This window comes from Epinephelus lanceolatus, chromosome 5 (assembly GCF_041903045.1).
Source record: "Epinephelus lanceolatus isolate andai-2023 chromosome 5, ASM4190304v1, whole genome shotgun sequence".
In the NCBI taxonomy this organism is placed as follows: Eukaryota; Metazoa; Chordata; class Actinopteri; order Perciformes; family Serranidae; genus Epinephelus; species Epinephelus lanceolatus.
The window spans coordinates 42070165-42086786 of record NC_135738.1 but is presented as its reverse complement, the minus strand read 5'-3'; the positions used below and the strand labels follow the sequence as shown (position 1 = coordinate 42086786).

Here is a 16622-nt window from a genome sequence, read left to right as displayed (position 1 = left end):
GAGGATGACCAAACGACCAACTACAACTGCTCTCAGTACAGCTTTTGCTGGATTGTGCTGGTTTGAGCTCTTATTGGTATTCATTTTAATTTCAATAGAGAATGCATTGTCTTTAAATTGCAATGTTCACATAGCACTATTTGCCATGTAATAATAGTGGGGTAATGGTATGTATGTTAATGCAAGTGTGTCCCACTGGGTAGCTCATTGTAGCATTGTGCTCATCAAGTCCCCAGGAACAGCACTGGGCTCTGACGCCAATTTTACAGTCGCTTTATAGTGGCTAAACATGTATTTACATCGTCTGGGTCTATCATGTGAGCATTGTAGGACTATCTAGATGACGTGAGCTCAACATTCTGTTTCGCCATCTGTATCAGTCTGGACTCAGTGCTGCTCGCTTTGCATCCAGAAATTAACATCCAACTGGGGCCAATCAGGGACCTGCACTGTAGTTGACAATGTAAGCAACCAATCAGGGACTGCGTTGTAGCTGGTAATGTAAAATGCAGGCAGCAGTTTGCAGAACAGTAATGGCGACTCCTGAAGCAATAAGCGCTAACTCTTACATTAGTAAACACAGTATTGTGTTGTATGGTATGCGCTTGTGGAGTTTCTGGGAGGAAAAGACATTTTTCGCTGGTTTTCCAACTGGATTTGACTAAAGATTAATTTATCAACTGGCTCTGTTGGTGATGAAAAAGACATTCCCTGGTGTTTGGTTTCCATGATTGGCTGAAGTATGTTGGTCAAGAGTAGGCCTACTCCCACCCACTGAAAGTGTTTGGGGCAGCATTGAGTCCAGACTGATACAGAGAGTTAAACAGAATGTTGAGCTCACATAATCAGGATGGTCCCACCTGGCTAATCACGTCATGTTTCCCAAAAATACTTTTTTCCATAGACCTGCATTGTGAAAGAGACATCTGTAAATCTGTGGATAAGTGAGTGTCACAACCCCTGCAAAATGACATGTTTCACCATCAGAATTTGATCCATGTGGTTCAAAAGTCAAGAAGAGCCACACGATTGAATTGTTATACCCCCAATCAAGTAAGTGGAGTGCCAAACTGGAAGTTAGCCATTCGGCCACCTGAAGTCCCCAGTGCACTTGCTGTATGGGCCCCATGATGCAGAATATCTGGGTGTTGTTATACCATGGAAATAGACCTTTTGGGGCTTCATGCACCACTGAGCAACTCTCATAGGAATGTACCAGGTCCCAGCTCCAACGCTGCATCCAGTTCTCTTTGTACATTTATAGTGCCTCTACAGCCGTTAATGCACTGTCATTGTGGAAACCTAGCACCCATCTTCCTCGGTTTCCCCTGGCTAACACTGTGAAAAAAATAAATATATATATATAAAGAAGTAACCGCTGTAACATTTTCACTGACCTCCATGCTACTTTCTACTGTTTACTAACCTGTATTCTGGCCTGCCTTTGACATCAAATGTGACACACCAGTAGTATTTACCCATGTTTAAACAACATGTGTACATAGGTCTTTGTCGAGATCAGCTAAATATTCATACACTGAACGCATTCTGTACTCGTGAGACTTGGAAAAACAAAACAAAAAGAAAAAATAATCCATTTCTCTGTAAGGTCCTTTCCATGATGTTGTCAGACACTCATAATAAAAATCTGAGTCTGTTAGTGACAAAAAAGCACTTTTAATGAACAAAAATTGACAGGATGCACCTGCCCTGAGTGGCTTGTTTCACTCCTCCTGGCTGCAGCATTCTCTCTAAACACTGGACCAATTTAAAAAAAAATGTTGTACCCACAAATCACCTAAACATGAAAACAGGGGAAAAGAGGGTCCAGATTGAATCCGGGAGTTCCGCTTTAATTTAACAAGTTTGTCTCATGTCAGAATAAGCTCTTGAATCACCTATTCATTATGTAAATGTCATGAAAGCGATGTTATTAGCTTAGATCTAATGACATTTCAACACTTTAAGCACACCACAAACTGATAGATTAACATAAAGGCTGCAGCAGCAAAAGAGACAGACAGATGTGCATCTTATTCCATTTAATACCACTATAATGAATTCAATATTTCAATCATCATCTCTTTTGCAAATACAAAAAATAAATAAATAAATAAATCAGTTTAATAAATTATGAAACATTGTGAAAGAGCCGAAGGAGATTTTTTACATATCAGATCAGTCGATTTCTCTTGTCTTGGTGTGACCAGGGCAAAAAAAGATATTTAAAAAAACTGTACAAATAATCTGACCAACAGTCTTTCTCTGTATTTTTAATTTTTATGCCAACTGCATTGATGAATAAATGAATACACAGCAAAACTCATACACACTCATATATACAACATGTGAGGAGGAGCTGTTACCCACAGCAACTGCTCTACTGCAGTTTTAGATAATAAAAATGAGAAAAGCATTGCATAAATAACATTGTTGCATGTACAGATTGTTGGCAGTTAAAAATATTAAAAGCCATGGTTGTGTTTAACCCTGCTCTTTGCATACAGGTACATAGCTATCTGCCATCCAATGAAGGCTCAGACAGTCTGCACAGTGTCCCGGGCCAAGCGGATCATTGCTGGCGTTTGGATCTTCACCTGTGTCTACTGCATGCTGTGGTTTTTCCTGGTGGACATTCAGGTTAGATAAATACATTACATTCTACATTACATGTTGTGTGTTACTGGTTTAGTACCACAGCAACAGCAGAGCAACCTAGATTACTGATTCAAAAATAAAGCACATGTACTGTGGCCACAGTAACTTTCTCAGTGTATAAATACACAGATAAAGCGAAGGGTACAAATATAAAAAGTACCCCTCACAGGGAGTGCATTGTGTTTCAGTGGGTACATGAATCACAAGCTGAGGAATAGAACATTTGTAATAGCCTCTTTTGTCCATATGCTGGTTTAACTGCAGGTGAATGTGAAAAGGTTTTTAAGAGCTCTGTGCCATTTCTGAGAGGAATGGCATTATTGTGATGAGATGTGAAAGATTATGAGCATCTGATCCCGGAGCCACTTGCCTGTTATGTAATAGCATCTCTGTGATAACTGTGTGACATGCAGGTCAGTAAGGATGGACATGTGCAGTGTGGCTACAGAGTGAAACGCGAGCTCTACCTGCCCATCTACCTCATCGACTTTGCCATTTTCTACGTAATCCCGCTGCTCCTCGCCATTGTGCTGTATGGCTTGATAGCACACATCCTCTACCTCAGGTACTGTAAAAGGTCTTTCAAACCATATTAATGAATGACTTAATTCATTATCAAGGGTAATTCCATCAATTTTACATATTCAATGTATCAGTGTAATTATCATGTGGAGTACTAAGCCTGTGGAAAGAGTTGTGTTATGTGATGGGTATCTACCAGGCAGGGAGTCAAATTAAAGGAATTCATGCTTCATTATGGAAAACATAATGAAGCGTGGTTTTGGAGATTGACCTAAACTGGGGACTAAAATTCAAGATATCTGACTCTGCTTGAAGTTGAAAACTCACTTTAGATACAAGATTAATGATAATTACCAACTAACACCTTCATAACTTTTGCATTTGTTGATCTTTTTTTGAATTGCACTAATCACTAATTTTATATTAAGAATGTATCAAACAAATGAGTATAAGGTGAAAGGAGTGGCTCATAGTGATAAACCCACAGAGAACTATAACTAGAGATGCACCAATTGCAATTTTCTTGGCTAAGTCTCATTCCCAATTTTTTTTTTAATTTTGACCTGCAGATTCCGATTTTTCAACTTTGCCCTAATGAAAATTCAGTTGAATGCTCATAATAGAACATTGACTTTTAAATAACTTTTACATTTTCTCCAAAACTGCAATTACTCTGAACAGCATGCAATGGAATGAATAACACCTTTTTCCCTGATGGTCTCAATAAATCGCTAAAGTTGTTGCTAGTTGCATTTCAGAAATAAAGTCACCAGGGTCTGAAAATTGCTAACAATGTGTATTTTTACGACCTGGGAATGAGAACCATTTGCAATGGCTGTGAACTCACTGTGCATGCAATGTGAGCCACTGGTGATGCGTGCATGCAAATTGGATGTGCACAGGATGGGCTATATTTGAGACTGACTGGCTTGTCACCGGTCATGGCCAATCAAGCTGAAAAGTGATACCGGTAACCAGGCGATTGATTGGTGCATCTCTAGCTGTAATCACCTGTACAGTTTTGGTCTGCTCTATGGAGCATGTGAGCACCTCTCAGTTTATTGTCTTGTTTCATTCTTACTGCTCTCATAAGCTTCATTTCCAGTTGCAGCAGACAGCTGTTGTTAGTGAAAAAACACCACCAAACAGCAGACAAACCAAGTTAGCAACTAGCTGGTGAATATAGTGGAGCCTTTATGCAGCTTAAGAGCCAGATATTTCACTCAGAGGTTGGCGGAGACTAAAGCAGAGTTAAAAGTCCAAACTTAGAACAACTGTTAATGTTGCTGTGTTTCTGCTGGATGTGTAAATAGCCAGTGGCTTTCTAGCTATAACTGTAACTTTATAATATGACAGTATGTCAATTGTTTTGGCAACCTGTTCCTGTTGTTCCTAAAGACAGCGGCCAAAAAAGCTTTTACTTTTTCTGGTTTAAAGTTATCTTAAAATCACAAAGTAATCACAAAATTGCCTAATACCATTGTTAGTATAGATTATAGTTATTTGTGCATGTCAAATTCAGATGAGAAAAAAAAAGACAACATACATGTTTAAGGCATTTTTGACCTTTCTTGCAGTATTGAATTTTGGAGTGAAACAAGGCAGGAAACACATTTATAGTTGGCTTACTTCAACATTGTGGCTCATATTAAAAGCCTTAAAAAATAAAATTAAAATATTGTCTTGGGCAATTGTCTGTTATAATGGTGGTGCTCTAAAAGGTTGTTTCAGAAGTTTCTCCAACTAGACAGAAACAATTATGGGCAAATAACAATAAATGCTTGTCTTTTAGGGGACATATCTGCTGACAAACAAAGATACTAAATGCTCGCCAGAATAAAAGGCTGGCATTGTATGTTTCTGCAAACTACAATTATGTAACATTTGCAATCTTCATACGTATCATATCAATGTTTCTACAGTGACACAGTATATGAGCTGACTTTGTCAACAGGAGGTGGAGGGGATAGTGGATGGTTGGCTGCCAAGCTGAAATGGCTGCCAAGCTGCAGACCACTGTTAAAGACCAACAACAAAACCAGTTGTGATTTAGCGATTCATTGCCGTGTTTCCAGCGGCTTTTTAAGCACCAAACTTGGGTGTTTTTAGGTGCCGCAAAAAGTGATTTGTTCTTACCGAGAGATTACTGCTTTGATTGTTGAGATAGTGGCATAAAAAGTAGCTGTTTTTTACTGAGACAACAGTGCTTTTCACGTGAGGATTGTGCCCCAGAAATCATGTATTTTAGGCCAAAACATTATCTTTTATTTCACCATAACCAAGTGTTTTTTGTGCCTAAACCTAACCACATGTTAACCACAGCACTGTTCAAATATAAAGTTTCATGCATCTGCAACATAATAATGTGCAAATGTAATATATCCTTGGTTTTCATAAATATACAATGTCAGCATTTTTTCTGGCGGTTCAGTTGTTACATTCGAATACACCCTCATTTAATCAAGAAACCAAACATACAAATCTGACAAGCTGCTTGTGTCCCTCCAGCCCTCTGCCCAACCATCCTGACACTAGTGCCACCACATTGCGTCGGAGCTGCCGCGAAGCCTCTGAAGTGGGGAAGGGGGGTCGCCAGGGCCGGCCAAAGAGCGCGCTCTCCTCCAGGAAACAGGTTTCTGCCTCATCCTACATTCAACCCCTTTCCCATTAACCCCTCCCACATTCTCCTATCTTGCTCTTACATCTTGTCTTGTCTATCAAGTAATTGCTGTGCGATAGCTTTAGTCACATTTGACCTCAGACTCGTCTTTGGCTGCGTGTCTGTGATCTGGTGGGAATATAGAGGCCATGAGTCCCTCTTAACAGCATGGTGATGATGCCCCTGCCGTCCATTGCCTCAGAGAAGTGGCCTCTTGTCGGCTCTCTGTCCTGGCTGCTACGAGGCCCCGAAGGCAATCGTGGCGGTAATGGCTTCTTCTCCTTGGGCTGTTCAGTCAAAGAGGCTTCTTACTGAGGAAGCTCTCTCTCCTAGGTTGCGTGGTACTGGTAGAGTGCTGCTTTGTCTCTATATTCTTGGATGTAGAATACAGTCTCTCAGGCTTTTTGGTCTTAAAAGCATCTACCTTTACATGCCTTTATCCACTCAGGTTTATGACAATGTTCTTTTTAATGCAGAAGGGACTAGTTTTGCATGCACATTTTGTTCTTTCAAAAGTTGTATGGCAGTTGAAAAGTCACAGTACAGAGATTTGTATTAAATATAAAAGCAGTAGAAGTATATGTCACTGAATGTCAGTGTTTTTTTCTTTTGTTTCAGCATTTTTGTATGAAAATGTTCTTATATTTGAACAATAAAAACCCAGTTAGGTTATGACTGAATCACTGTAAAGCCTTGGTCCTCTTAGGATTATTACATTTACAAGAGGACAAAAGCAGGTCAGCACCCCTGTATGCTCCAAATGAAGTGCTTGTCTGATTGTTTAACAGCAGCTGAAACCTGCTGTCTGAGTGTGGCATTGGTGTTTTAACTCTAGGAGATAAATCAGACAGGCATCGTGATGGAGCCACAAGTAAAGAATAACCGTTTTTAAAATCACAAATTTTGTTTTATTGTTTTTTTACTGATTTAAAAAACTTACTACTGCATTGTGTGAGGCAGAAAATATAAAATATCATATTTAAAATCCTGCAACCAACCATGCATTTCAATCTGGAGAGACAGATGAATGATGTAAAGATAATATTTAATACAGAGTATGATTTAACAGAGTTTAGATTTTACAGATGTCTTTGCCACAGATATGAGAGAGAGATTTTTTGGGATCGAGGGACATCTGAGCAGCAGCAAGATAAATCCCCCTTTGGAGTCCAGACACTGGTGGAGGTGGTAGTGGCTGATGACGCTGAGGCTGATGGCTGATGAGGCAGAGGAGGTTGATGATTCCGTGAACATTAGGCTGTGATGGGGAGGTGAAGCGGGAGCTTACAACTGCAGCATGAAAGAACCATATTTAAATATGTGCTATTGGCTGATTGTGAATCAGCTGTAGAACAGCTGATGACTCAACTGACACCCCCGGACACTGACAGCTAGAGACAGAGAGTATGCATGCGTGCAAGAAGTAAATGTAAGTGTGAGAAAGAAAAAAATACGCATGGAAGTGTTCCTGCCTGAACTTTAGCTAGAGCTTCAATTCTTGTATCCCTCTATTTTGGTGACAGTGTTGTGTTCCTACAGTTATGTCTGTCTGGTAGCCCTTGGAACCCATCAGCTATTCATGTGACGACAATAAAGCCTCTGTGGCAAATGTTCTGGTGTAGCCAGGCCAAGACTCCATGTGCGCCACATGGTTTTAACTGGATTAGCAATTTGAAACAGTTCCAGATGACATTTTGGCAAATCTCTATGAACAAATATGTGCATATAAATGCAATAAATTTGGAAAAAGCTGATAAAAAGCTAAATCGCTGTCAGGCAGTGGCTGATGGGTTGCGAAATTGCATTTCTGCCAATGTGTTCCGCTATTTTTGCTCTCCACATGGACTGTTTACCTGCAGACAACCAAAGCCCACTCAAATGTAATTGGTTAATACTACTTGAACTACAAATGGAACACTTCCAATACCAATATTTTGTACTGCTGCCTACCAGTTCTGCATACATATGCAGATATCTGTTTAGAGAGATTAAGTACCCCTTGAAGGGGCCCCTTGACCTTTTCAAATTACTTTTAAAACACAGAGTAAAAAGATTTTTTTCAAAAATGTATAATTTTATAATTACTTTCGTTTGATTTCAATGAGTAGGTTATAGAAGTTTCTGAATACCTTTGGCATAGATTTGTGTCTTATGTAAAATAGTGTTGGCAGGATTTGTTTTTAGGGAGAGTTGGTTCCACAGTGTTACAGTCTACAAGGGCTAAGATACTGCAAACATCAATCCTGGCTCTGACCTCTGAATAGAAGTCTGTAAACTTGGTAATTGCCAGGAATACAAATCTCCAACTCACTCAATACAAAAACAGGTATTACCTAACATGAAATACACAGAATGGGACTAGCCAACAGAAACGCTTGCTCACAATGCATCCTTAACACCACATCCTTAACACAATTGAATACTGTCTGGGGCTGACAGCCAGTTTGCTTTTTTGAAAGGTCACATTATCCTTCGGATAATGCTGCGCTGTAATTGCTCTGGGTGTGTTCCCGCCATTCTCAGTCATACGATCCCATCACCCACTAGTACACTTCTTCCCCATTCTGTCATTAACTTCCCTGTGTATACCAGCCCTCTTTCCCCAGTCTTTTTCAAGATCATCTAATGTGCTACCCAATCTTAAGGCCTTTGCACACCAAGTCTGCTCCAAACTTTCATCCATCATTAAAGTTTGAGAGTAGGCTTGATTTTCTTCAATTTTTTTGAATCTGTCAAAGAGAGAGTTGTTTGACCAAGATGCAGTGAAGAAAATGTGGCGTAACTTGTGGGACACGTACATTGCGAGAGAGAGGAACAGGTGCACTGCACAGTATCATTTCATAATTCCGATAGCTTTCTTTGAACAGGTCAGATAGACCTAGTAATATTCAGGTGGATGATGATAGATGATGAAGACTGCACACAGAACACAGACAGAGAGAGAAAGAGAGAGAGAGAGAGGGAGAGAGAGAGAGCGATAGTGTAGGAGCAAGTGTTTCTTTCCTTTTTGTCTCATATTGAAAATGTTCACATTGCATAGAATGATAAAGCATATTGGACTCAGTTACTGTATGATAAATAAATGCATACATAAAATATGGATTTTGTGTGCAAAGTTCTTAAGGCTGCTGTCTAATAGTAAAAAAACAACAACATCCCATATCTTTTCCTGAACACTTTTCCTTGACTTCAATAGAAAATGTTATTAGGTCAAGGACAGATGTCAAGAAAAATTCATAAGGACTTAGGAAAAGACAACTGTTATTGACTTTGGTCTGCCATGGTGAAACTACAGTGCTCTGCGGGTGGACTACTAAAACCCAATCTTAGGTACTTCACCCTATGTGTTCTTACTGTGTTGTTTCATGCAGGCTATATAAATGTGGAAAATAATGACTTCACTACCACGGTTACATATATATATATATATATATATATATATATATTTCACAAAGGTGAAATTAAATGATTTTCACAATGAGAACATTGCTTATGCTCATCCTCTTGTCACCTCATATTTATTGGCATGAATCCCAGTTTGTATGATTGCATATGAATAACTATTACATTCTGCTGTTATGTATTTAGTTTCATGAACAGCCATGGTGCATTGACGGTGCTCTGACGAAAATACCTATCAAAGAAGCCTGCAATGCAAAGCCTCTTAGCTCAGGGTTTGTTTGGCTGCACTGTAAAATCTTCTGATGCATTTTTAATATAATAGCCAATCAAGGAGTGTTTCCTGCCTGCAGTGGTTGACATGCAATTGCGAGCTGAACTGTCAGATCTGTGTTATTATAACTAGAGTCATGTCGAAATTAACCAGAACTGAAATTTAAGGATTATCATTTTTCAGAAACTTAAATTCATGTTTTTAGCAACTCAATCACTGGAATAAATATTACCATTGTACATTTTAAAGTTATTATATAGCTGATACAAACACTTAACATTTCTTTTTGTTTCAACAAGGCATGTGGTATGACATGTGGTTAGATTTAGGCACATAAACCACTTTGTTATGGTTAGGAAAAAAAATCATGTTTTGGTTTAAAACACCCGCTTTTAATTACGCCATCCTAATGAAAAAAAATCAGCTCCTATATTACATCACTTTAGAAATCTTGATATGAAGGCTGTTCTCATGCATTGTTTGAAAGTTTTTCTATAAACAGTAATGCATCAAAATTCATACATATCCTACATAATCACGAGCCAATAATTTGTGTATACCCCACATATTTGCAAAGGCTGCAATCACAAGACGTGACTGAAGTATGCTGTCGCCATGTTTCTTTCCCTAGCCCTAACCACAGTAACTTTACTTGCCTAAACCTACCCTCAGTAACGTTATGTTAAGTATGTAACTTTACATTAACTGTGTAATTTTACGTTGAGTATGCAACGTCATTTGTGGGGTGTTAATTTGTAGGACATCATCTGGCACGTTGTGTGTGTGCATTTTTGTCGAATTATAATACAAACTGTTGTTTAAGGATATGTTGTGATATGTTACATATGAAGTGCACAAATGTTACAAACCAATGGTTTGCAAACACCTGTAATACCAAGATTTTCTTCTGGTGGCCACTTGAGGGCAGTGGAAACAAGCTGTGTATTATCACCCTATAAAGTGGCTGTGTTAAACTCGTTAGCAAACGATTATCTTTCCACACATTCAGCAGTTCTTTATCTGGAGTGGTGTTTATGTTCACCTGATGAATGTAAATCCAATATTGATTTTTCCATTCCATTCTCCACAATGTAACCAGCTAGAGTACAGGTGGCTTATCAGCCCCTAGAAGCGAGGTTGATGAGCCTGATTGGAGTAACCCATACAGTCAATCTGAGTTCTGTAAAACCAAAACAGTGAGCTGAATGAAGCTAAAAAGCTCTTTAGACCTAATAATTCTATATGGGTTCATTAAATATACTGTATAATAAGTATGGATGGCATGAAAGCTTCCAAAATATGAGGCCAAAACATCTAGATCACCCCCTTGTGGCTGGCTGCAGTATAGTTCATAAACCCTGCCCTCTCCATGTTAGCGGATGGAACATGGGCCGAACTAAAAAAGTACATGTTGAAATTTTTTATTTTCTCCCAAAAATGCTTTCCGTCATTTTAGGTAGGTTTATCTGTTATTATGTATTATTATCTGTTCAAGTGTTCATTTTTCTGATAAATTATTTTTTAATTATTTGATGCTATAAAAAGGTGGTTTGAGGTCATGACTGACAGCTGTGTGTGCCAATTGGTGTGCTGGCTATAAATGGTGCTGCTCATGATTCGTCAGACTGGTCTATAGACAAAAGTCGACAGCGTAGAGATTGCTGTGACTCTGTCTCCAAATGACGAAGATGGCAGCACGTGTATCTGGGATGATTTTGTTGGTGTGCAGTGGGATGAAGTGTAGACCTGTTGTTCGTCTTTATATACAATCATTGGTTCATAACTATGAGTGAGGCCTGTCACAATCATTTTTTCCATTGCAGACATTAAAACATCTGATCTGATCAGGATGCTGCCTGGGCACCACCTGTTAGAGACCCCAGGGCAGACCTAGATCATGCTTGAGGGAATATGTATCTCAGCTGGCCTGGGAACCCCTCGGGCTCCCCTAGAAGGAGCTGGATGGTGGTTGAATATGGATGGATAGATATTAAAATATTAGTGTTTGCAGCTTTTAGGGTTTTCTGTTCACAGGCTTGTACTTTTGACTTTTTATCTAAGAACCAGATATTTTCTAACACAGTTGCTCATTGTTTGTACTCATGATTAAACTGGGAGGGTTTAATACCCTTCCAAGCTGTTAAAGTGCTTAAACTGCTAGTCATCAAACAATGGGCTCCATGCATGAATGTTTTCTTAATTTTCTCCTATATTTGTTCTTGGACAAAAGCAGTAAGAGGAAAATTAGAAAATCCTATGTGGGATTCACGAAACGTGTGCTAACAACAAGTCTGTTCTTACCCACCTGAGTATGTTATTGAATTGCGTTTGATCTTAAATTGGATGCGTGTGCCACACAATTTGTAATTAGCAAAGGGAAACGCATCAATAAACCCAAATAATGGCAGCAGACTTAAGTGCTGTGTGCAAACCACAACCTAACAAGACACTAACAAAAGATGAAAAGAAAGAAAAAAGAAAGGAAATGCCTCCTAAGGGCAGCAAAAAGGGAAAAAAACAACTTTTTCATAAATAAATGACAGTCAAAGAAAAAAATATACCTTTAAAAGACAATAAAATAAACCCTTTATCAAATAAATGCTATGACAGTGTAGATCTAGGTTTTTTACAATGTGACAAAAGTGAAATGAGTCACTTACAAGCTTCAAAGCCACGTCTGTGGTCAGGTTCCATGAAACCATCAACCTCCATGTCTTCAGGTGGTGGCTGGTTAGATGGGGGGCATTGCAATGTTGTGAAGAACACAGCAGGCCATGGCTATTTCACACACTTTTTCAAGTGTGTATAAAGGCATACCACCTGCTGTATCTAGGCATAGCCACCGGCCTCTGAGTATACCTGAGCGCGCTACACACAGCGAGTAAGTGTCAGTATCTGGTTATAGGCCACCTCCTGCTGGGTCTGTGGGTTGGTAAGCAGTGTCATAAGCCATAGTGATATCAGATTGCCCCTGAACTAAATAGAAGTTGGATTTATGTTGAAAGGTAGTAATACAGACTTTTGAAAATTCTATCATAACACTTACCAATAAGCCACTCATCTTCAACGGCACCCTTGCCTGTGTGCTCCCCTTGGACTCGCGTGTTTGTGTTTGTGTGTGTGTGTGTGTGTGTGTGTGTGTGTGAGTGTGCATACTGGTCTAATTTATTTGTCATTTAGGGTAGGCCAATTCATCTTTAATACATGTAAACATTTACAATTATTAAGGGTCTTAAGTCTCATTCATGAAACTTGAGCAGAATGAATCTATGTGTAAACTGTTTGCAAAAAGGAAATTTATGTATATTCTTTAAATGGATAAATAGTTGTTGAACATGTTTCTTCTGTGTAATCATAAAATAAATTGCTTTATTGTCATCAGTCTGGGCAAAGCAAAATCAGTGATTCCTCTTGAAACACATTATACTTATTATAAAATACTTCTTGAAAACGTGAAAAGACTGAGAACTGTGGTGTCCTGTAGAGTTGGACGGTTAAGGCCCTGACAAACCGAGCTGATGATCAATGTTGAGCTGTATGTGAGCGCCTGTTGCCTTACTCCTTGTGGTGCGTCCCGCATCACTGGCCCTCGTCAGCCCATTTCGACTTTTTTTTTAGAGCTGATTCAGCATGTTGAATCAGCATCAGAGATGGCAGAGCCCGTTGGTGAATGAAATCACTCTGATAAGCAGTTGAACTCAGTGCACGAGCAGAGAAATGAATGTAAGGGCAGTAAACAAAGAGCTAAAGTCAAGAGGGAGTGAGATGGAAACAAACTTGTTACATGAGGTAAGATTATTTTTCTTTAAACATGTGGATTCTTCAGCAGAAATGTTTCCATATGGTTCGTATTATTGTTCACTAGCCCAGGGTAAATGTGCTCTGCTCTTTCAACATTGAAACATGTTAATGTGCTAATTGGCTAACTAGTGTCAAGACAGTCTTTTGGTTTCCCTTTTTGAATAACAATTAAAGACTAGCGCAGCCTGCTGGTGTGAAGAGTTATTTCCTCGCACACAGGCACAGAGCACACGAGCTGGTTGGCCATCAGCTGTAGTCTTTGATGTCAGTTTGGTGTGTCTGGGCCTTTAAACTGTTTTTCACCACTTTATGTCCAGGATTTTTTGGGCATGCCTAAAATCATGGCTTGATGATGCACTGGACCCATCCTTGTTTAACTACGTTGCTACTAACTACTAACTTCCACACCCCGCTGAGTTCGCTACATTCCACAAGCTCTCTTAGCTCTTTCAGGCTCATAAAAACATTTTACATCAACATCTTTGGTAAATGCCACAATCATATAAAGAAAAGCATAACAGCCATCACTATCGTACCTTTCAGTCTTTCTAGCTGAATCAGCTACCCCACCTGCTGGCAGTAACTGCTTACTGCTGTGGGTGTGTGCTTTGTGCTAATGTAAGCTGCAGTTAGCTGCTCAACGAGAGGCTATCCCTGTACAGTGGCTCTCTCATTCTTTGTTTCGGAGGGTGTGTGTGCTGTCATAGACTGTGTGCTACTGGGTTAGCAACTAACAAGAGCCTGTAGCTGCACAGCAGCTCTTTCTTCGGCTCATCCTTTGGCAAGGTGATGTGTGTGCTTTGAGCTACTGAGTTAGCTGCTAACGAGAGTCTCTATTTGCGTGATTGCTCATTCTTTGGCTCCAGGATTGTGTATGTCACTTTGCATCTAGATTAATAAGAGTCTGTCCCTTTGCAGCAGCTTGATCTTCAGCTCCATCAGTGGACACGTCCCCAGTGTCTCAGAGCAGAGAGTAGCCTACTGTTCATTTTTTTCACAATTTTAAATCTTTTACCTGGCAATTTTTTTAATCATTTGAATTTTGCTGGGTGGTTAATAACACATTTTTCTGTTGTGTGACAAACTCATTAGACAAATTTATTGTGGCTTTACCTGGATTTTGAAGTTGGCTTTGTATGTACTTAATTTAGTTTAGTTTAGTTTATTTGTTTATTTGAAAAGGGACAATGTACATTAATCAACATTTAAAAAAAAAAAAAAAAGTAAAATGCACCCAAAATAGCCGAGAGGCTAATTTTCATTGGTAGTCCCTTTGCCAGTTGTTAAAGGCATCAATAAAATACAACATCCAATATATATAAAAAAATAACCCATTAAAGATAAACATTATTTACAAGATAAACATTCTGTATGGCACACACATACCGTTGAGTGACAATAACCCACAATTGCATGATGCACTCCTATATAATAGTGAGGCAAACATTAATGTTCACGTTTGTGTTTCAACAAGCCATTTCTTGGCATTGCGCTTGAATGAATGATATGATGGAGATACTCTGATTGATTGTGGTACTGAATTCCATTGATGTGATGCTCTGAAGGAGAAAACTGCCTGACTGAATGTAGTTTTTCTTAAGGGAATTGTGCAGTCTCCCCTCACTGCACCTCTCGTACCCCTATTACCAGAAGATCTGGTATTAACGTATCCAGATAGAGCAGGAGGAGCTGAACCATGCAAGATCTTATATACCAGACAGATGTTTTTGAATATTATGAGGTTTTCCCAACTAAGCAATTCATATTTATTCAGTATATGACAATGATGAAATCTGAAAGGTTTCTTGTCTAATATTTTAAGTGCTTGTGTTTATATAATGATTCTATTGTTTTCATTATTGTGGTGTTTGCAGTAGACCAACTTGTCAGACAGTATGTGATGTGGGAGAGAACCATCGCAAAGAAGTACATCTTGGCTGCTTCAGTTGAAAACGAGTCCCTGATGAATCTGAAGTTTGATAAACTGAACGTAACTTTGTTCCTGACTTTCTTAATGTGGGTTTTGAAGCTGAGGTTTGAATCTATGTGCAGTTCTAGGTATTTGTATTCTGTAACCACCTGTACCCTCTATCCAGAGATGAAAACATCAGGCATCACATTTATGTTTGTTTTTTTCTTAGAGAAAAACATACAGACTGTTTTTGACAGGTTAAGTTGCAGACAGGACAGTTTAAGCCAGGCTGTGACTAATAACATAGCATCTGCTATCTTTGTTGCAACTTCCTCTGGTGTTTTTCCATGACCAATTATAACTGTGTCATCAGCATACATTAATATATCACAATTATCACACATACAATAGGACCGAGTACTGAACCTTGTGGGACACCAGTTGATAATTGCAAGGGGTTGGAGTTACGATTTTCAATTCTAACAATTTGAGAACGAGATGAGAGGTAGGATTTGATGAGGCTGATGAATTCCATGGAGAGATTGAAGTTCAGGAGTTTGTTCAGTAGAATTGAGTGGTTAACAGTGTCAAATGCTTTCCGCAGGTCAAGGAAAACAGCCCCCACTGACCCTCCTATGTCCATTGATGCTTTAACCCTTTCCATAAAGTAGCATATTGCGGTTTCTGTAGAATGATTGGCCCTGAATCCAAATTGCATTGGATGCAGAGAGAAGGAGCTGTAATTGAGGTGATTAGTGATTTGCTTGATGACCAGTTTCTTGTATACCTTTGACACAGTGGGTAAAATGCTAACAGGCCTATAGTTGGAGGTAAGGAGAGGGTCACCACTTTTGAATATGGGAATGACAGTAGCCAGTTTCCATGATTCTGGGAATTTCCCCTCACTCAGTGAGATATTTATGATGTGTGTTAATGGGCCAATTATTGAAGGATAGATTTCTTTTATCATTAGTATGTCCATTCCATATACATCTGTAGCTCTTGAGGACTTGAGAGATGTGATCACTCTTGCAACTTCAGACCTGGATACTAGAATTGGATGTAATGGGGGTTCATTTGTACCACAGCTGCCAGTAGTGACGGTGTGTATATGTTTACATTGGGCAGTGAAACTCTGGGCTATGGTTTCTACTGATTCAACAAAGTATTTGTTAAGTACTTGTGCCACCTCAGCTGGATCATGTATTATTGTGTCATTGACCTTTAGTTGAATTGTATTTCTAACAGAAATGTCTTTTCCAGTCAGTTTATTGATTTGACTCCACATGGATTTTGAGTTCCCATGACAGTTTTCAATAATCTTGGTGAAAAAGTCTGCTTTTGCTTTTCTCAGTTGCCTTGTCACTGTTCCTTAACATTGCAAATTTCTGCCTGTC

At 39.1% G+C, this 16622-nt stretch overlaps 1 protein-coding gene across 1 annotated transcript in view; it reads left to right on the top strand.

Annotated features, from left to right (window-relative positions):
• The window catches only part of trhr2 (thyrotropin releasing hormone receptor 2), a 46929-nt gene that overhangs the window by 11157 nt on the left and 19150 nt on the right, over window positions 1–16622 (top strand). Inside the window, exons 3-5 of the mRNA XM_033634757.2 lie at window positions 2508–2640; window positions 3072–3223; window positions 5689–5812. Coding sequence (XP_033490648.1) covers window positions 2508–2640; window positions 3072–3223; window positions 5689–5812 — 409 coding nt within the window. The remainder of the gene's footprint in view (window positions 1–2507; window positions 2641–3071; window positions 3224–5688; window positions 5813–16622) is intronic.